This window comes from Alligator sinensis, unplaced genomic scaffold (assembly GCF_000455745.1).
Source record: "Alligator sinensis unplaced genomic scaffold, ASM45574v1 scaffold628_2, whole genome shotgun sequence".
Lineage (NCBI taxonomy): Eukaryota > Metazoa > Chordata > Crocodylia > Alligatoridae > Alligator > Alligator sinensis.
The window spans coordinates 6,114,097-6,134,153 of record NW_005841833.1 but is presented as its reverse complement, the minus strand read 5'-3'; the positions used below and the strand labels follow the sequence as shown (position 1 = coordinate 6,134,153).

General features: G+C 63.0%; 3 protein-coding genes across 9 annotated transcripts in view; 1 reads left to right on the top strand and 2 right to left on the bottom strand.

Annotated features, from left to right (window-relative positions):
• SRRD (SRR1 domain containing) overlaps window positions 1–349 on the bottom strand; it is a 4,871-nt gene extending 4,522 nt beyond the window's left edge. The window contains exon 1 of the mRNA XM_006015277.3: window positions 137–349. Within this exon, the coding sequence (XP_006015339.1) occupies window positions 137–349 (213 nt within the window). The remainder of the gene's footprint in view (window positions 1–136) is intronic.
• On the top strand, window positions 7–12,446 carry HPS4 (HPS4, biogenesis of lysosomal organelles complex 3 subunit 2). 4 transcript variants are annotated; one of them, XM_014518611.2, is made up of 14 exons: window positions 7–409; window positions 1,817–1,866; window positions 2,152–2,208; window positions 2,581–2,724; window positions 3,267–3,374; window positions 3,545–3,661; window positions 3,808–3,902; window positions 5,560–5,632; window positions 6,586–6,622; window positions 6,926–7,022; window positions 8,003–8,891; window positions 10,138–10,267; window positions 10,963–11,071; window positions 11,684–12,446. In XM_014518611.2, the coding sequence occupies exons 4-14, from the start codon at window positions 2,638–2,640 to the stop codon at window positions 11,853–11,855; spliced, it is 1,914 nt and encodes a 637-aa protein (XP_014374097.1). In that variant the 5' UTR covers window positions 7–409; window positions 1,817–1,866; window positions 2,152–2,208; window positions 2,581–2,637; the 3' UTR covers window positions 11,856–12,446. The 4 variants fall into 4 exon arrangements, with proteins under 4 accessions (XP_014374097.1, XP_025055377.1, XP_006015282.1 ...); XM_025199592.1 differs by having other exon boundaries at window positions 1,817–1,961; window positions 2,118–2,208; XM_006015220.3 differs by lacking the exon at window positions 1,817–1,866 and having other exon boundaries at window positions 2,118–2,208.
• A 104-nt stretch (window positions 12,447–12,550) lies between these two features.
• The window catches only part of ASPHD2 (aspartate beta-hydroxylase domain containing 2), an 8,703-nt gene continuing 1,196 nt past the window's right edge, over window positions 12,551–20,057 (bottom strand). Inside the window, exons 1-5 of one of the 4 annotated variants that reach the window (XM_025199630.1) lie at window positions 19,163–19,553; window positions 18,776–18,839; window positions 16,232–17,340; window positions 14,792–14,905; window positions 12,551–14,416 (exon numbers count right to left, since the gene is read on the bottom strand). In XM_025199630.1, the coding sequence (XP_025055415.1) occupies window positions 14,307–14,416; window positions 14,792–14,905; window positions 16,232–17,108 (1,101 nt within the window). In that variant the 5' untranslated portion in view covers window positions 17,109–17,340; window positions 18,776–18,839; window positions 19,163–19,553 and the 3' untranslated portion in view covers window positions 12,551–14,306. Of the gene's footprint in view, window positions 14,417–14,791; window positions 14,906–16,231; window positions 17,341–18,775; window positions 18,934–19,162; window positions 19,554–20,057 lie in introns of those variants that run through there. The other 3 variants (XM_025199615.1, XM_025199619.1, XM_006015222.3) reach the window with 3 other exon arrangements.

Genomic DNA, 20,057 nt, shown 5'->3' with positions numbered 1-20,057 from the left:
GCCGGGAAGCGACGCCGCCGGGAACGGAAACCGCGAGAAACCGCCCAGCTTTGAATGAGGAGCGCGGGCGAGGAGCCGCGTCGGCGCCCTGAACCGCAGCCCCGCCGAGGCTTCACGCAGCGGCCGACACACATACATGGCGCGCTGGGTCTTCGCGGCGAGCAGGGAGGAGCGCCGCGGGGATCGGGATCGGCGCCTTCGCAGGGAGAGCGAGCGCGCCCGGGCGAAGCCGGAGCCCGCCGGCGCGTCTGCGTTTGTTGGCTTGTGAAACGGCGGCGACCCTGAAGAACATGAGCGGGGGCCAGGCCTCATTTGGGAGGAGGCAGCGCTGGTGAGAGCGAGGAGGCATGGTTAGGAGACTGACATAAATGGCCGACTCCGTCCTGTCGCAGCCGAACCCGGGCGCGTGGTGAGTAGCTCTCCTCGAGGCTCACGCGTTGCAGGGGCGTTTATTGGGCTTCCTGGTGTCCAGGAAGATCCTACGTGCTGTGCTGCATTGCTGCGGCGGCAGGAGCGGTTGTGAGGCACCGAAGTCGCAGCGGGCCCAGGGTCGTGCCGACACGTCAGAAAGGCGTTCCGGGCCCCGAAGGGCTTGCACGCGTGTGCGCACCTCCTCGTAGCGGGTGTGCGCTGTGTGACGCGTGTTTTTGCACAGCAGGCCGGCTCGCACGAGTGCTGGAGGAGGTTAGCAGCTGCACAGAAGTCGGCTGCGTGTGCTCGGGGGGGGCGGCACGAGGGACCTTGGTTTCTGTTTGAGCTGTGCACGGTTGTTTATAGGCACGCTTGCTCACCGGCAGACCATTGGGGCAGGATCCGGGGACAGCAGGGCAGACCCTACTAGGAGAGGCAACAGGACCTGAACCTGTTCAGCCTCCACAAGAGAAGGCTGAGGGGGGACCTTGTGACCGTCTATAAACTCACTAGGGGGGACCTGAAGGGTTTGGGGGAGACCTTGTTTCCCCTAGCCCCCGGGATAACATGGAATAACGGCTACAAGTTGTTGGAGAGTAGGTTCAGATTAGACATCCGTAGGAACTACTTCACAGTCAGGGCGGCTAGGATCTGGAACCGACTTCCAAGGGAAGTGGCGCTGGCTCCTAACCTGGGGTTTTTTAAGAAGCGGCTCGATGCCTACCTGGCTGGGGTCACTTGAGCCCAGTTTCCCTCCTGCCCAGGCAGGGGTCGGACCTGAAAATCTACAAGGTCCCTTCTGACCCGGCTTCTATGAGTCTATGATCTGAATGCTTTGAGCTCTGGCGGCAAAGAAGTATTGCTGAGATGGGGGGAGATTACCGGAGTTCCCAGGGAGTCGGCGGCAGTCAGGAATGCGATGCAGATCCCTTGATCGTTCGAGCGATGCCTTAATGCCTTTCCTGCGGGACGGGTGAAACATTCCAGGCGTGTTCAGACACGCTCCGAGAGACCGGATTTAATCCCCCGCTCTTGGCTGCCGCAGACGCTGCGTGCTCAACCTTCCCCTTTTGAGCTGGGCTGCGGGCTCTTTCTAAGCCAGGCATTTTTATCATCATCGCCGGGGCTCTGACCTCGGGGCCTGTTGTGCCCGGAGCTTGCGACGGTAACCTGCCCCCTCCAGAAAAAAAGGCTGCTAGGAAATCCATGAATTCCCACAGCTGTAAGCCCAAAGCCCTCAAACCCTGGCCCACCTCCAGGGAGAAGCGTGCGCTTCACACACTTTGCACAAGGACTGTGTCTGAGGGGCCGCACTTGAGAGTTTTTCCTAAGCAGTGAGACGGGCTCCCTGCAGTCAGACTGGGAGAGCAGATCATCTGACTGAGCCTCCCTCCTCCTCTCGTAGCTGTAGCCTTGCCAGCGTCTGACTGGAACGCCCAAAGTTGGCAGAACTTAGTATCCTTTGCTGCTTTCTCCACCCTGCTCCTGTCTCTCAGCTCAGCGGGTGCGGCAGCTGCGAGAGCAATGCCTGTCTCCCTTTCTTGGGCCTGGTAGGCGTTTTTGTGTCGCGTCTTTACAAAGCAGAACTTGTTGAGGGAGCGGGGTGGTGGCGGCTGTGAGGGGGTGGGGGGGCATGGACTGGACTGGTCCCACTTAGTTAGGACCAGCAGATCTGTCGTCATCCTGCCGTTGCTTGGCTTTTGCAGGTGGAATTACTTTTTCCTTTACGATGGCTCCAAGGTTAAGGAAGAAGAGGATCCCACCAGAGCTGGCATTTGCTATTTTTATCCTTCTCAGGTAACCTCCGATCCTACTTAGAGCCTCTTTGTGGAACCGTGCGTGGCAGCACGGCTTATGCCTGTTCCCATCTCGTGGTGCCACCTTCTGCTGCTCTCTTGCTGCTCCAGCGGTGGAACAGCAGCACTTTTCCACAATGCTCAGTTGTGTGGCAGGGGCATAGGCCTCTGCACCGGGGGTGAGAAGGAGCGGAGAGCAAGGAGAGTTGGCCCATTTTACATGTTTCTATACAGGGCTTTGGTCTCAGTGGCTGTAATGAAAAGCTGAGCTGCCATGCACCGGTGCTGCGGGTCGGGTGGGGGTGGTGCAGGCGGTGCTTCCCCATTCCTCCAGAGCACCAGCAATAATGCCTCTTGCCTCCTCCCCCGCCAGACTCTCCTCGACCAGCAGGAGCTGCTGTGTGGGCAGATCGCGGGTGTCGTGCGCTGCATGGTGGAGATTTCAGGTGTTCCCCCCAGGCTCATTCGGCTCAGAAAGCTCAAGTTCGCCGTGCGGCTGGACGGCGAGTACCTGTGGGTGAGTTCAGGAGGCCCAGTGGCGTGCGAGGAGCCGGCCTGGTGTGAACGAGTGTCAGCTGTCAAATCGTCCCAAGGGGCTTTCAGAAAGCTCCACACCGCAAGGGTTATACCAGTGCCCCTCATCCGCTGGGCTGCCTCTTCTCTGTAGCAGAACTCTCCAGCAGGCCTTTCCATTACGAAGGGACCCCTTCTCTGGCCTGTGATCTGTGAATTCAGCCCCTGCATGTGCACTCTGGAAGCATGTTCTCAGCCATCACAGTATTTAGCTGGAGTGCCAGGAGTCTGAAACAGGAGGGGAACGGGTCCAGTGGGCCTTTGGGTTTCTAGCCCTGATTGCACCTGCCTGAACTACCATGGCCTTCATGCCCCTCTCACCTTCCAGGCTGGCTTTTCCATAGGCTGGCAAACAGGCAGCTGTCGTGTGGCCACCCAGGGCTACTTGCAGGGGTTCCCTCACTGCGGGCTGGACAGGGGTGATAGCTCGCTTGCTGTTCCCAGCTGCTGCAGTGACTGCTCCCTGTGCCGGCCTTTGCCCTGCAGGTGCTGGGCTGTGCTGTTGAGCTCCCTGACATCAGCTGCAACCACTTTCTGGATCACCTGATCGGACTCTTCCAGTTCTACAACGGCCCCGTGCGCCAGGCTTACACGGTGAGTGCTGAGGGTGTGTGCTTCTCATCTGGAGTCATGTGTAGCCCTGGCCTGTCTTCTTGGGCAGTGTAGGGACGAGAGAGACTGATCTAAGGGACTGCACGTAACCAGATCGTGTGTAGACTAGACTCTTGCCACACGGTGTCTAACACGCTGCCTCTGGTCCCCAGGCTTTTTCTCAGGAAAAGCTGAGCAAGCAGTGGGACCAGTACATCGATCACATTCAGAAGAACACTAGTGACCTGCACAGGATCTTCAATTCCCTCTGGCACTTGGACAAAACCAAGGTGACTCCCCAGGCTCCTGACATCCAGCCACAGAGCCCCCTCACCCAAGGAGCTAGCGTCCCCCTGTTGCACGGGTGCGTTTCAGTGAGCTCTCGCCTCTGGCTGGTGCCATGGGTTAACTGCCACCCTCTGCTTTTTGCACACAGGTGGACCCCCTGCTGCTGCTGAAGGCAGCCCTCATCTCCCAGACCTGCCAGCGCTGCCGTCATGTCCTGGCTGGCTGCATCCTCTACAAGGGTCTGTGAGTATGCGGGGGCTTGTTGAGGCCCCGTGCCTGTCTGCTCTCTAGCCAGTCAGCTGCAGAAACCCCACCCTGAGCTGCTCAAGGCAATGCCGCTTTACCAGAGCGGTGGCAGCAGCAGAGCAGCTTTTCCTCTGCGGGGCAAGGGCAGGGGGCACCTGAGACACAAACTGCACAGCGCCAAAGAGTGTCAGGAACCACAGAACTAGGTATGCCGTGCTGGTTGTCATCCCAGGAGTGGCGGACTTTCCTGGCTGGAATTACCTGTAGGCATCCAGCTGCCATACAGAGCCAGTGGGGACTGGGAGCTGGGCTGGTGGCTCTTCAGAACAGCCCCTGAGGTCGCTATTTTTAATGCCTGAGCTCTTCAGGGCAGGGTCTTTTCCCCCATGCCCAGCCGGCCTCTAAACACATAGTGGGATGGCAACTAAATAGGCTAGCAGTGACACAGCCAGGTGTCCTGGCTCCCCAGACTCTCTGCTTCTGTGACCTAGGACTAGCTATAGCATGAATATTGCATGCTGCACGCCTTTTGCCTGCTGGCTCTAGCTGCCTGGGGCTCAGCCCCTGCGGTGACTGCTGACAGCTTGGTGGTGGTGGCTGCTGCTGTCTTCAGTGCTGCAGCTGCTTCCTTACCCCGGGTGGTGTATCCTGGGGCTGCCAAGCACTAATTGGAAAGCCTCCTACATCGGGTTACAATGTACCGGCAGTGTCCTGTCCCCTGTCTTGCCAATAACAAGTGCTTGATTGAATGCCTAGCTTGCTGGCCGGCGGCACGTTCCACACAGGCTGGAACAGCTGTAGGGGAAAGGAGCCAGCCTCCCCGAGGGAAAAGGAGCCAGCCTCCTCGCAGGAAGCATGAGCTCCCTTCAGCTAGAAAGGATCTGTGTGCCAGCAGCACAGAGCCCCAGCCGGGAGTTGTCCAGGGACAAAGAAGGCCATGCGCTGACAAGGCTGCCCTACTGCTTCATCTGGGAGCCTTCCTTCATGGGGTCCGGCAGGCCCTTGGTGTGATGAAGCCACAAGTGCAGCAGGCCAGAGGACGGAGGGTTTTGGAAGCACATGGGGTGCTCTGCCCACCCTTCCCCAGTGCTCTTTCAGCTCTGAGGCCCCCCTGCCCTGAAGCAGCGCTGCCAGCAAACTGCAAGAGCCAGGAGGCTGCGCGAGATGTTCTGGGGGGCTTTGGTTCCCCTGGCTCAGATGAGACCTGTTGCTGCTGCCTGGGAGATGTGCCAAGCTTATGCATGTAGTTCAGGCTCAAAACCTTCTTGCTAGGTTTTGACTCTGCTCCATGGTTCAGTTCAGAGCCCCTTGGATTCAGCTGGGCAGTGGCTGTTGGCACTGGAGTGGAGTTTGGGGCTGGCCACCTGGGTAACAAGAGGGCTACAGCTACCCCAGTCCGCCCCAAGCGCTGTGCACTTACCTCCTGGCCAGTCCCAAGCAAGAAGATGTGTGTGATTGAACCTCTCGGGGACTCCCTGGGTCTGCAACGGCCCAGCAGAATCCAGAGTTGTGCTCTGAACGGGTTGGCAGCGGAGGCCGAAGGGTGCCGTTGCCTCTGTCTGCCGTAATCATCTGTTGCGACAGCGAGAGCAGGCTGCTGTGCCTTGGCAAGCCCCTCTGCTCATGGCTGCCTGTGTCTGTTCTCTCCTGCAAGGATTGTGAGCACCCAGCTTCCCCCTCCCGTCGCTGCCAAGGTGCTTCACCAGGGAGCTGAGCCAGCAGAGAAGGTACGTGGCAAACCAGCGTGCAGCTGCGCTTGGAGGCATTGCCCCTCCCAGGCCCCAGTCCTCACTGGTAGACTGGGGCCCATTCCTGCAGCCAACGGTAAATGCTTCCATGGCTGAAATAACTCAAAGTCAACGGAGCCCGTGAGAGTCAAGTCAGGGCTGCTGCCCTGGGAGCTTGTTTCCTTATCTGTCCTCTAGCTGTTGAATTCCCTTCAGCCTGTCAGGGCCGGTAGGATTAGTTTAGAATTAAACCAAATTAGCTTTTCTGCTCACAGCTGGTGGTTAGCAGCCTATAAGGGTGTGGATTGCATCCTGCTAACGTTAAGGGGAAAACGGTCCTTGATTCCTGGGATTTCCAACCCTCTTGCTACGGGAGCAGGGCGAAACGCTGAGTGTGGATGCAACTGCTTTTCTTACAGTGCCCCTGTCTGGGAACAGCCCTGTGGCCAAATTTACCCTGGGTGGACCAGGGCTGGGTGCACAAAGATGCACTGGGTCAGTGGGATGCCTCCTGCAATGAGTGTCCTAGTTCTCACATCTGAGTAGCTGTTATGATTCAGTCTGCACGCGAGCATGGCATTTTCTGCTGCATAGCCTTCCCTAGTTGCGTGGGAGCGCTTAAAATCACAGCTTCAGCCTCTCTTCCCAAACAACAGGGATTTTCAGAGACTCTGCTTGCTGGTCTCCATCTGGCCCTGGTACTCTGCTGGGGGGAGAGACGGCATCCTGTGCATCTGCCCTGAAGTGTGTGCAGGAGGGAGCAGGTTCATTAATCTTGGCAGCCTGAGTTGCTCCCACTGTGAACAAGCTCCCCACAGCCCTGCCTCAAGGGCAGGTCCAGTGCCCACTAGGAGCCTGGCCCCCGATAACAGCAACTGGTGGGCACTGGCTTGAGCCCTTAGCATGTGTTTCGTTGAAGGACCATGTTGACTCGCTCTCTGCTTTGCTTGCAGAGCGGACACGGCAGTGGGGATGTGCTGCAGGAACACGGTAAGCACTGTTGCTCACAGCTGGAGTAGCAAGGTCCCTCCAGGAGCACACGGGGAGGCTGCCTGAGCTCCCAGGCAGCTGATACCCGGAGGCTCCCGTTGCCGTCCCTGCTGAGGCAGGCACGGCCACTGGGTGTAGTCGCCCCGGTCCCCTGTGGGCAAGGGGTCTTGGGAGAGCCGGGGTGATGCTTCCCACAGGAGCCCCATCTCCCCCTCCCACAGCATCTAGCATCAGCCCTGCCCTGCCTGCTGGCGCACGGGGCCATTTCTTCTCTCAGGTCACTATCCTGCATTGTTCTTGTAGATCCTCCTTTGCCTCCAGGCATCTGCCTGCTCCCAGTTTTCCTGACAGAGGAAGAATCTGCCGCACTGTGGGACTTCCCAGTGGAGTGGATGACCAGGTAGGGAGCGAAGCCCTGAGGCAGGACCCAGGGCTTGCCATCCTCCCTAAGGACAGTCTGGGCGGGCAGTTCAAGGGGCAGAAATCACCCGGTACGTGTCAGTTTGGACAGCTCATATTGGATGGATCTACTCCCTGGAACCAGCTCCAACCTGGGCTACTGCTCCCCACGGCACGGGTCCAGCACCACCGTGTACTGCCCTCTCTGGGGTCGCCACGGTGTGCATGAGGCTACCATGCCATCTCTTCAGAAAGAAACGCTTGAGTGGGGATGGGAGTAGGGTTTACAGACTACTAAATGGCAAAGAGAAAATCACCCGGGATTTATTATTGACTCACTTTCATCAGACAAGAACGAGGGGTCACAGCATGAAACAAGCAGGTAGTGAGTTTAAAACAAACACCAGGATGTTCTTTTTCACCCAGTGTGGAATTAAAGTGTGGAGCACGTGGCCACCAGACGTGGTGGAAGTGGAGAGTTTAGCCAGATTCACAAAGGGGCTGAACACTTTCTTGAAGGAAAGGGATAGCACTAGCTATCGAGCATGGGAGCGAGGGGCCCTCTGCATCAGAACGGCCTAGACCTCAAATACTGGAGGCTGCAAGGGAGAGGGGAATGGGAAATCCTGGTCAGACTGTCACTCTCCCTTGCAGCCTCCGCTCTCTGCCCCTGTGTGACACGGGAGACCGAGCAAGGGGTCGACCCAGTCAGCGGCAGTTTTTATGTTGGGCCGTGAGTGTAGGCAGGCAGCACTGCAGGGGAGAGGGGTGTGCTGGGCTGCACTGGGGAAGCTCTCAGAACTGCCTGGCTTAGAGGCAGAAGCAGCCTGCGAGACCCCCAGGGTCCCTCTCCCTGTCCCGGGAGGCACCAGCCAGTGAGCAGGTGGCAGGCACTGCTCCTCCGCCCAGGCATCCCCAGCCCTTGGGACCCACGGTGGCTGCTACTAAGCGCTTGCCCTCATGTTCCTTCTACCCTCTTAGTTTGCCCGTGTCTCCAGCAAGTGCCAAGGCTACCCCTCGCTCACATGCCTTCTCAGATCCCACGGGCATCAAGGAGACCCTGGCCAGCACCTCAGTGTGGGAAGCAGCCTGGGACCGGCCTGGAGCAGGTGTGGCTGTCAGCATCCCAGACTCTGCTTCCCCCAATGGCTTCCCAGAGCCACCAGCCAGCGCAGGGGATGCTCACCCTGGACCTCTGAGCAGCTGGAGCCCTGAAGAAAGTTCTGCAGCTGGGGATGCTGCCGCTGCTGCTGCCTCACCAGGCGAGCAGGGAACCCTGCCAGGAGACTCTGGACACTCTGCAGCAGAGCACACTCGAGATACAGATGCCTCCTCTGCGCTCACGGGCTCTGCAGCCCCTCGTGCCCAGGGCAGGGAGCATCAGAACGTGACCGTGTTGGGGGCGACCCCCGATGCTGAGCGCTGCCTCCTGCACCAGTGCCACGTGGCCAGCGGCAGCTTCGCCACGGGCGGCACATCCAAAGAGCTGAGCAGCAGCAGCTGGAGCCAGCCGCAGCCCCAGGGGACCACCAGCCATGGCAGACCCCCTCGGGTAGGAGATGGAGCGCCCAGCAATGAGCCGTCTCTGTCTGACCCTGCGCCCAGTGCTGAAGGTTCAGAGAAGCAGCTGCCCGCAGGAGACCATGGTGGGAACCAGGGGCCTGGTACTGTGGAGCTGTATGAGACGGTGGTGGAGGGCGCAAGCCCCCCGGGGAGCAGGGTGACCAGCTCTGCTGACCCCCCAGGCTGCCCAGCCAAGCCGGCTGCACTGGTCAAGATGGTCCTGTACGTCCACAGCATCAAAGGGCTGGCGCTGTCACTGCTGGCTGAGGAGCAGCTCGAGGCCGACACGGGCGCCATTGAGGAAGTGGTGAGTGCCACGTGCGATGCTTTTTTGCATGTATGTGCCCTGTTTCAGGCCTGTCTCGCAGGGGCAGTGGCTGTAGCCCTGGAATCCCTGCCCCTGGAGCCGGGAGCTTTGGCAGCCCTCCGGCTGACCCCTCACTGAGCCTGTGGCCGAGCCATGCAGGTGAAGCAGCAGCCCCTGGGGCAAGAGCACCCTGCTGTCACAGCCAAGTCTTCCCCGCAGCCCCTTGCCGAATGCACGGGCCTGGCCCAGGGCTCCCGCGGGACAAGCAGGCTGATAGGGTCACGAGGCAGCTGCCCCACCGGGTGACTGAGAGCCCCCTCCCACCTTGCCAGTCTCTGCCAGGGGCTCGAGCCTGGAGGCCAGCTCTGTCAAACCGAGCGCGAGTGCCTGGCAGCCCCCGCCCCAGGCAGGAGGGACCCGCAGGGGCCGGTCCCAGGAGCACAGCAGCACAGCTGTGGGCTCTGCTCGGCCGCGGGGCACGACAGGCAAACCTGCTCACGGCACTCCCAGCGCAGCCCTCCAGCCTGGCAGCTATGCCAGTTGCCATGGCAACAGCCTCGTTTTCCTCGCTGGCGGGTGGGTGGGTGGATGAGCTGGGGGGCTCAGCCGCGGCACCCGCACTGCCCCCATCCCTGGACCACACGTGGGAGCACCCGCCTGCAAGGGTGGGCGCATCTGTGCCCACGTAAGATGGCTCTGAGCTGGGCTGCGGCTCCACGAGGAGGGTGGAGGGTTTTCCCGCTGGGGCAACAGGTCCCTTGGCGGGGGGAGGGTGCCCCTGTCTCTGCCCAGCTGGAGGTTTTGGCCCCCCCACAAGAAGGATGCTCTGCCCTAGGGCAGCAGGGTCCAGGGCTGGGGGCGTCTCCTGCACACAGAGCTAGAGCTGCCTGGTGTCTGCAGCAGAGGAAGGAACAGAGACAGCCTGGGGGATCATCCAGCTAATCCTCCTAGCTCTTGACAGGCCAGAGATCTCTCCTGCCCCCGCTTCTCCCAGGCAGCACGGCCCTCCCTGCCCAGCCCTCTGCAGCATCCTTCAGCATGGTGCTGGGACAGAAATCCCCTTGCCAATGCCTATGTGGGCCAGGCATGCTGGTCCCCGGGCTGGTGTCAAGCAGCAGAGTCTTGCCGCTGTGCATGGGGGCAGCAGAGCTGCTGGGCTTGGGTGTGCGAGGCTCCGGGACCCTCGCTGGCAGGCACTGCCCAGGTTCCCCAGGGCTCACGCCGGTCCGGGTTGTGCTGTTCGCAGTATCGCAGCAGTCTGGCTTCCCTGAATGGCCTCGAGGTTCATCTGAAGGAGACTTGGCCCAGGGACTCTGCCGCCACCAAAGCCACCTACAGCTTCACCCACTACGACTGCATCCAGAACGTGCTGGCGGGTAGGTGCCCGAACGTCTCCCTCCCTCGCGGCTCGGGCTCCAGGCATTTGCCTACAGCACACGCTCGGTGGCCCGGCTGCCCCTGCAGAAGAGCTGGCCCTGTCCCCGAGGCCTCGTCCATCCCGATCTTAGCCTGAGCTAGTGCAAGGGCCGGGCTGGGATAGTCCGGAGCAGGATGGCGCCCAGTGTTGCCGAGACCCCAGGACGGCGCCCGCTGTCGTGTGTCCCGTGGAAGGGGGGGGCTCTGCCCCTTCCCCAGGCTGTGTCCTGCTCTAGCAGCTCGCCTCCCAGCCCCCACAGCTCTACTCCTGCTGGGAGCAGAGACACAGGGACTGGGCCAGGTTCCAGACTCTTCTCATTCCGGTCCTTCCTGACATCTCCTGACAGCCCCACAGATGCCTGCCAGTGCCAACCAGACACCCCCTCCGCTCCTGTATGGGAAGCCAGAGGGACAGACCCCAATGCCTCTAGGTAACCCTGTCTCAGGCCACTTCTCTCCTCCCCCAACGTCCTGGGGACTGACCCACCTGAGCATCTCATAGACCCCCACCCTACCCCGGGATCACATCTTCACCAGCACATGGGTTGTGGTCACTGCTCCCCAAACCGCTGGCTGGAGGCAGGAACCAGCACCCTTCCTGGGACAGGCCCCTGCATGTGGTCAGCTCCCTCACTGCAGCCCCCTGTCCCTGCAGCGAACCTGCCGCCAGCGGCGGGCGCACAGGACCAGCACTTCCTGCGAGCCGCGAGCCTGATCCACGCGGACTTCGCTCAGCTCCCGGCCGTGTCCGAGATGATCGTCAGGTACGGTCGGCCCCACGGGAGGGCGGGAGGGGGTCGCCTGTCCGTCTGGCTCCCGCGGAGCGGGTGGAAGGCGCAGGCACCAGGGCTCGGGATGAAGACGCAGCTCGAGCGCTGCCAGCTCCTGGCGCCATACGGCTTGAAGACGCAGCTTTAAATAGAGCTGTTCCTAATAGACTTGTGCCTTGGCTCGAAGCCAGAGACGCTGGAGCTAACGACGTGGGCTTGTTTTCCCGCACGCCGCGTTGGGTTGGAAACAGGCAGACTCCATCCCCGCACGCCAGGCGTGATGGTCTTATCGCTGCCACAACCGCAGCCCCCACCCGGCCCCTGCCCCGCATCGCGGGGTCCTGCCTGCCCCACGCAGCTGCCGGCCTGGGAAGGTCTGAGCCTCAGCGGCCTGGGGGGTGGTTCATGCTGGGAAGGGTGGGACCTGGCCCCCCTGAGTACAAGATGGTGACCCCTGCCCTGTCCAGCTGCTGGGCCACGTCAACCAGCTCCCCCTTTCCCACGTGCCCTGGGGCCTCCTAGTCGATGTCCCACACGGACCAGCCACCTGCTCCCTGGGGTTTGCAGCTCCCGGTGCCCTGACTCTGCCGTCCGCTGCCCCCCCAGGAACGCCTGCACGGCCGTCTACGCCTGCCGCAGCCCTGTCCACGAGACCTACTTCCAGCAGCTGGGCGTCCCGCCGCGCAACTCGGGCGCCCCCAACCCACACGACAGCGCCTTCAGCCTGCCGGGCAAGGCCAAGCAGAAGCTGCTGAAGCATGGCGTCAATCTGCTCTGAGCTGTGCTCACCCGGCCTACGAGGACACGGACTCTCGTGCCGTGGGCTCAGCTCCACGGGTGGAGAGACAGAGAGACACCGGGGGCCTTTGCCCGCACTGACTGCTCCCTGCTGCCTGGGGGATCCAGACAGCTGCATGCCAGCCTTGAGCTGCCGGGTTTCTGGTCCATGCCAGGAGTCCTGTGCCTTGAACTTGTTTCTGCCTCTTAATCCACAGGGGTGATCCCTGTCAAGCAGTGCCTTGTACACTCCCAGCCCAGGCGGGGTGCAGAAGCACACCTGCCCCCAGGGCTTCTTCCTGGCTGTGCCCCCCATTGCTGCTGATGGAGGTGTCCTAGGCCCTCCTCCCGCGCGTTCCTATCCTGAGTTCAGGGGTGCTGTGTGTGCAGAAGAGGCCAAGAGCGCAGTGGCCAGCCAGGCCTGTCTTCGTGGCTCCTGACCCAGCCTGCTCACCCCTTCCTGTGCCTTCAGGAGTCTTATCGGAGCAGGGCAGCACGGCCGTCCCGGGAGCAGGCCACGCGAGTGGATGGCTGCCTCCTTGTGTGCCACCGGGTGAGCAATAAAGCAGAGTCCTCGTGGCTCATCCAGGCAGCCCCTGTCGCTTGTGTTCCTACAGGACCTCTCGCCTGGGGTGGCAGGGCTGGGCACCGAGCCACGGCACCTCCACGTGTCTGCTCCTGTTCTGAGCATGGTGACAAGGTGTTGGCCCCAGGGATGTGGTCCTTGGGGTGGCTGGGGAGCAGAGCACGGGCAGGCCCTAGCTCCCCAGGACTGTCCTGGGGGTGCAGACAGATCCTCCCTCCCACCCCTGCCCCGTCTTACCCTGAGGCTGTTGCTCCAGGCACTGGTCTTTGCTGGGGGAAACCAGCCTGCGGTCTCCGCTCAGTCCTGGGGCCAGGCAGCACCTTGGGGCCGGGTATCTGGGGCTCTCTGCTTTCCCTAGAGAGCCCCAGATATGTCCAGCCCCTGTTTTGGGGGGTGACCCCCTTCCCACCCCCTCGCTGCAATGGAAGTCCCAGCATGCCCGAGCTGGGCTGCAGAGCATAGACCCACCCCCAGCTCTGCCACGAGCTGCCCAGGCCGGCAGGGAAGGAGGACGCACGGAGGCACAGCCCCATCCAGTTTCTAGCACAACAGTTTATTAAGAGCCTCTCCTGGCCGCTGGCTTGCACGCTGCAGAGGGTGACCGCTGCTCCCTCCGGAGGCCTCGCCCAAAGGAGTCCAGCTGGGCGGGGGTCCCGCACGTCCGGAGTTATTGTACAAGAGTTAGGTATAAAAACCCTGCAGCCGGATCTGAGCCCTCAGCCTTGTAGTCTCCTTGCTGAAAACCCTGCACCAGCTCCCTCGCGCACCACTCCAGCCGCTCCCCGGCATCTTTCCACCCCCTCCAACTCTGGTGGACGTGTCCTGGCCTGGCTGGTCTGCAGGTGACGTACCAGGTTCCCGGCATGACGCGGTACGAACCTGACAGCTCAGTGCCAAGTGGCACGGGCGCCTGGCTGCGCTCCAAAGCCAGCACGCTGCCAGCTGGGGGCCAGGACGCTTGCAGGTAGGCGGAAGAGGTTGCTCCTGTCATGCTGCACAGCTCCGGCTTGTTCTCGGCCCCTTGCTCTTCAGGCATCTCCCCTCATCTGCCTTCTCCGGCCAGTCTGAAGGCTGCAAACCCCACAGCAGCCCAGCCCTCGTCCCTCAAAGCAGGTGCTGGGCACTTCAGCCAGCCCCTGCCTGAGGACGTGCCGGCTGCTGGGTGCATCCCAGCCCAGGACTGAGCACAGATGCAAAGAGGAGGCCTAGGCAAATGGCCAGAAGTCTTTAGCTGCATCACTGGGGCTTGTGGCCACAGGGCACAAGAGAGGGCATCTGGTTTTTGGTAACCCGCATGCCAGCGAACTTCGCCGAGGCAGACGGCACCCGGCTCTCCCTTCTGTCTGGGGCAGTGGAGCCTTCTCGTGCTATTTACAGGCAGGAGGGAAAGGTTGCAAAGAGCCAGGCCGGAGCCTGCAAAACGCAGCCCCTTTTGCCACGGGTCTGTGCGGCCCCACGAGGCACCGGGACGCGGCGTGGCAGGCGAGCGGATCGCGGGGGCTGCGGTTCCGGTTTGTCGCCGAGGACCACAAGACACGGCACACGGTTACATTCGAACGAACACCCTTGGTTTCGGTTACTCTAATTCTGAACACGGCAAAACACGGTAGCAACATGACACATACTACAGCAGCACGGCGTCTAGTCACGGAGTCGGGGGCGGGGGGTGCGCGGGCGCAGCGGAGAGGGGTCCCCGGAGCCGACCGGGACGGGGAGGAAGAGAGACCGCGAGGCGATGCGTGTGGGACAAGCCCGGAGCAGGGGTGAGGGGGACCCGACGCGGCGTGTGCTATGAGGAAGCTTCCCGGGAGGCTGCGCGTGGCCCTGCCCGCCCGCCCACACCCCCCTGCCGGCCCGGTGGCGCCATCATCGTCCCGGCGCAAAGATGAAGTCGAGGGCTTGGCGCTCGGCGGCCGCCACATTCGGGTGCCACAGGTCCACCATGAAGACCACGCGGGGGCCCTCCTCCGGGGGACCTGCAGGGGAAGGAGAGGCAGGGGTAAGGAGCCTGGATGGGCACCGTGCGCCCGCATTGTGCCGCAGACACCCATGAGGACGCCGGCAGCTGGGCAGGTGAAAGCATCCCCCAAGGGCTGGGGCACAAGGGCACCGGGGCGGCTGCTGCCAGCACCGAGAGCCTGAGCTGAACTCAACTGTCCGTGCAACCCAGGTCTTGCTGCAGCGCTGCGCTCCCAGCACCACGGTGCTCGGGACCGCCAGGGAGGAAGGGGCAACGATGCCGCGGCGCTGCATGGAGGGGTGCAGCCGCCCACGGGAGCTCTGCGCCCAGGAGCAGGTCCCCGGTGCTCGCTGCCACGGGATGGAGAAGGCGCGGGCAGCTCGGCGCTCACCTTCGTGGAAGGCCGTGTGCAGGAAGGAGTCGTCAAACAGCAGGCACCGGCCCTCGGCCCAGCACTGGGGCTCGCCGCCCACCACCAGCTCGCAGCCGCTGGGCGTCTTCAGACCTGCGGGTAAGTAGGAAAGCACGGGCATCAGGGCAGGGAGCGGGGGGACCTTCCCAACCCCCATGGGCCCAGGGCCCCAGCCTCTGCACCGTTCCCAGATCAGCTCGGAGGAAGCTCTGCCCCATGCACAACGTTGCCTGGGCCCTGCCCTACGTGCAAAGCCCAGGGCACATGTCCGGAGCCGGTCCCCAGTGCTTTCCTCCCCGCGGTGGGCTGTAAAGCTGGGAGAGGCAGCAGTGACCTGCGCCTTCACCCTCCTGCTCTCCCCGAGACCCGAGCTTGGTGCCTGGCACAGCAACAGCTACCAAGTTGGCTCTGCCTCCCGTGTGCACGGGGCCGTCCCCCGTGGTGAAACCCCGGCGAGGTAGAGGCTGCATCAAATGGGATGTGCCAGAGCCATGGAGACCCTGCCATTGCCCCCAAACCCTCCTCGCCATTACCCCTGGGCCCAGCTGCTGCAGCAGGGCTGGCGTGCCCGCTCCCAAGGGCTGTGAGACGTGCACCCGGCTCCCACCAGCGATGTGCGGGACGTGCTGCCACGCTCCTGCCAGGCTTGTCCCCGGCACCGGGCCTGTGTGTGGCCAGTCCAGTGGGACAGGACCAGCTCTGACGGCAGGTCCCCGGCAGCAGGGAGGACCCAGGCCTTAAAGTCCAGAGGACTTTAAGTGAGGGGCCGAGAGGGAGTTAAAGGCACGAGGAAGCAAAGGGTTTCCCCTCTCACGGACGAGATGGGGAAGGGGGTAGCGAGCCACGCTTGCTCTCTCCCCAGGGCCCCGTGGCACCTGCAACCAGCTCCAGAGCCGGTGTCCCAGCATCTCCCCGAGGCACGAGAGGCAAATCACAGCTCGAGTCTGAACGCACGTGCGCCGTGTTTGCCAGCAGGGCCCCCCGGCGCTGGCGCTGCGCGTTCGGGAGCCCGGCCATCTGTGCACGCGGGCATCCCCCCATCCCGGTTGCATGCACCGACAGCACACGGGCACACGGGCTGGCAGCAGGGAGGGGGACTCCCACCCCCTTTCCCATTCCCGAAGGCCAGGCTCAACTCTGAGACCCGGGCCACGTCTCTCCACGAGCCCCTGCCGTCCATCCCAACCTCTCCGAGCCGGCTGTGCCCCCTCAGCCAGGGAGTCCTAACTTTGGCACGGGGGTCCAGAGACCTAAACTGCTGCAGTTGCACTCCCGTAAACCAGACCCTGCCCTGCCTCCCTCGCTGCCCACCGCGGTCCAATCCGCGCTGGGACTGCTGCCCGCTCCCGAGACGGTCTCCAAACCCTCCCTAACCCTCTGACCCCACCAGGCAGCCGGGCCGCGCCGGCGGCTACGTACCGAGGTGGCACCGGATGCGGATGTTGGTGGGCCCGTAGTGCTCAGCGATGACGGTGCCGGGGCTGAGCACGGAGATGCACGCGTTGCCAAAGACGTTGTTGCCAATGCAGGTGCGGAGGCTCCCGAGCAAACGGTACGTCCGTGGGCATTTCCTGCAGTTCCGGGGCACGCACAGGCCCTGGTTCACCAGGTAAAAGGTGAACCACTCCCCGCTGGGCGTGCTGTTCATTTTCCAGCCCTGCGGGAGGCTGCAGTTGGAGAAGGCTTTGTAGAGGGTCTCGAACTCGCACAGGATGGTCTGGAAGTTGCGCTCCAGCAGCTCCACGTCGTGCTTCTGGGCCTCCCGCGAGAAGTAGGGCATGGTGGGCAAGTCCGGCAGGAAGAAGACTTCGGGCTTCTGGATGGAGGGCCGGCTGCTCAGGTAGCGGCCCTGGTCGCGGATGCCCTTGTGAATCCTGCCCATGCCGGCCCAAGAATAGCGCTTGGCATATTCCTGCAGGTTGTGATAGAGTTTCTGGTTAAGGCCGTCGCTGGGCGTGCAGCGCACGCACTCGGGCGAGTGGCAGTACACGTACCCGTTCTGCAGCCCGTTGGCATCGGCGCTCTGGATCAGCGCGTTGACCGTGCCGTAGGCGCGGGGCTGCTCCCGCCCCACGTGGTAGCAGTACCACACGAACAGCACCAGCAGGCAGGCCACCGTGGCCAGCGCCGTGGCGTCGCAGTCCCGCACCGACTGGATGGCGGCCGCGATGCAGTCCCGCAGCCCGTCCAGTGACCAGCTCCAGGCCGTCAGCCACTCCAGAGACATGGTGGGCAAGCAGCAGCGAGAGGCGTGCAGAGGGGCCAGGCGGTCAGTCCTCAGGGGCACCCACACCATGCAGGTCAGTAGGGGCGAGGCGGGGAGGGCTGGCCACGCGGAAGCATCCTCGCGCCTGGGCCCGGCAGGCTCTGCCACGCGGCATGGGGGAGCGGTGACGGCTTCGTCTTCGCATCTACATGTCGGAGCGTGGCGGTGGCGGCGCGGGCTCCTCTTAGCAGGGCGTCAGCTGCGGGCTCCCTGCCCGGGCCGCGCGGTCACTCATGCTGGCACGTGGCGCTCGGAGCCGGCTCTGGAAGGACAAGAAAGTGGAGGACGTTAGGGGCTTTCTGCTCTGAGCTCCCGGGGGAAGCATGGCCCAGGCACTCGGAGCAGCTGCGGACTAGGCAAGACCCCGGCTCCGTCTTGCTCCGGTGTCGAGCCGCAGAGAGCAGTGGCTGGGTTTGAACAGGGTTTCCCCCCCAACCCCGTTCCTCTCCCCCTTGCAGCCTCCAGCATTTAGGGCCTAGGAAGTTCTCCGTGACCCTTGATCCCAGCTCCGTAGTGACTTTCCTCCCAGCACATGCCCCGTCCCTGTTTGGATCTGGTGGCCGTGGGTCCCACCCTTCAATGTCACGCTGGGTGCAAAAAAAAAAGTCCTCGTGCCTATTTTAAACGTATGTCACGCTGTGACCCCTTGTTCTTGTCTGCTGAGCGAGTCCATCACAAACCCCGAAACTTTCTCTTCGCTGTTGAGTAGTTTATAAGCCTTCTCTGCTCTCAAGTACCTCTGTTCTGAGCAGAGCAGGCCTGGCCTCGAATCTTTGCTGGGGGGGAAGACTAGTGCCCTATTCCCCCCGGGCGCTGGGCCCTCCTTTCTCCACCCCTCTCCTCCCAGCACCGAGATAGGACTTGGGCAAGGCGGGGGCCATGTCGCTCCCCGGAGCAGACTCTTATCGGGCTCGTCTGGAAGCAGGTGCCTGGCTCTGCTCTGACCCAGATGCTCTGCAACTCCTCTCCCTCCGGGGACCAGGCAGCGACCGGGCGATGGGACTCGGGCAGTGGCTGAGAACAGGAGCTGGGAGGTGGCAAGCCAACCCCGAGGTCCGTAGCAAAGAGGACGGTGCCAGGGAAGCGGGGGCCACCCGAGGCTGGGGGAAACAGGGAGGGGAGTAGGCTGGCCTGGCCTGAGGAGGAACCAGTGCCCTACTGCAGAGCCCGTCCTGGTCCCGCCTCCGTTGCAGCTGGGCGGGAAGACGCGTGGCTCCCGCGCTTTCCGTCCCGGGTCTCGGGAGCTGCCCGCCTGCTGGGGGCGAGGAACGGAGCCCGCCAGGCTCCAGGAGTGTGACTTAAACCCTGTGGCTGTTTCTGAGACCTGCTACGTCCTGCCCCCGTTCTCCGCACGCCTGCTTCTGGCATCGCTTTCGTGCCCGGGTCTGGCTCGGGCTTGGTGCTCACCCCCAAACACCCCTGGCCTGGGACTCTCTGCTCCCCCAGGCTGGGACGCGCCTCCCCCTGCGTCCAGGTCTCCTGCCAGGCCCCCGGCGCTCATCCCCTCTGTGCCTCCTCCACCCTCGTCCCTGCCCTTCCAGCAGCCGGAGGAACCGGGGCCCGAGGGCCGTGCCACAGGCTGGAAAGCTCCCAGGTGCCTCTTTGGAAAGCCAGAGCCCTTCGCACTATCAGCGTGAGCGGGGGGTGGGTTGTGCATCTGGACTCCAACAAAGCAACGCTGCCTGTCGTGCCAATACCTACATCGCTCCAGTCCAGACAGCCGCTCCGCTCCGTCGCCGCCTCAAGCTCTTTTGCGAGCACCTGAAAGAAAAACAGGAAGGGAAATTGAAGGCGTGTTCTCTCTCCGCCGAGCTTCCCCGACTTCCTTCTCTCTCCGGGGCCCTGCCTGGCTCCGGTTTCTCTTCCTGGAGCCGGAGGGGAGGAGGCGGCGAGAAGTGCAGAAGGGAAACGAGGGCTTCCCAACCCAGGGGCCTGCTCCTGATGGAAACGGAGCGGAGCCCGGCTGCCCCGCTCGGCTGCAATGGGCCGTGCAGCCCCTGCACACGGGCAGAGCACGCGGCGGTCCATGCATCCTCTCCAGAGACGCCCGCCGAGAGCTGCATCTCATGTAGCATCATCCGTACCAGCTTCGAGGGGGAAAGGGCTGGAGAAGGCCGGAGCGACGCGGTCTGCAGGCGCTGGTGCCCGGGGAGGCTCTGCACAGCTGGGACCTGAAGCACGGCAGGCACCCGAGCCCTTCTGTGCTCCTCCCCGGGGCTCTGCAGCTTGCGGTGGGGGGGTGAAGGGCGGTGATTTAAAAGCAACGAGGGTTTCCTAACTAGGACTGCTTCTCCCCTGGCGCAGGGCCCTGGCAGGCCGGGGAAGGCCCCTCCCGCACCAGGCGGGAAAGGAGGCACTTCCAGAAGAAGCCTGGTTGCAACACTGACTTCCTCCTCGCTGCACCCCTCGTGCAAAGTCCCCGGCATCTCCAGGGCCCGTCTCACACCTCCTAGAGACGCTGGGAGCCTCGATAAACAGAGGCCTGCCTCTTCAGCTCAGATGGGCAAGGTGCTGGCATGCTCTCCGCTGCCTACCCGTGCCCCAGCGAGACGGGCAGTGCTGGACACAAGAGCGTGCGGGGCCGTGCGGGGCTCTCATGGAGGCTTGAAGGAGGGGGAGCCCGGCTAGTTGCACGGGTGGGTGCATCTCCCTGCTGCTGCCCCCAGGGATCGGGATCACACGGGGCCAGACACGCGTGCGAAACACCCAGCGGTAGCAGCCTGCCCTCCGCCATGCCCCGAAACAGGCCCGAGAGCTGCACGTGGAGAAACCGGGCGCGAGGGGCAGAGGCTCAGCATCATTTTCCACGAGGGATTTTGCTGAAGTGACGCCCTCTGCTCCCGCAGCTCCCGTTGCAGCAGCGACGGGCCAGGCCCGGGCGGACCGCGCTGGCTGGAAGGGCTGCGCAGGCGGCCCGAAAAGGGCTCCTTCTCCACGCCGCGCCCAGGCCCCGGTGCAGCCAGGCAGGCAGGCGTGCAG

Excerpts from the sequence above, each read along its gene's own strand:
- HPS4 (XM_006015220.3), top strand. The coding sequence starts at position 369 with ATGGCCGACTCCGTCCTGTCGCAGCCGAACCCGGGCGCGTG. Across the intron at positions 410-2,117 it reads CAGCCGAACCCGGGCGCGTG|GTGGAATTACTTTTTCCTTT; the intron begins GTGAGTAGCTCT and ends TGGCTTTTGCAG. Across the intron at positions 6,623-6,925 it reads GGATGTGCTGCAGGAACACG|ATCCTCCTTTGCCTCCAGGC; the intron begins GTAAGCACTGTT and ends TTGTTCTTGTAG.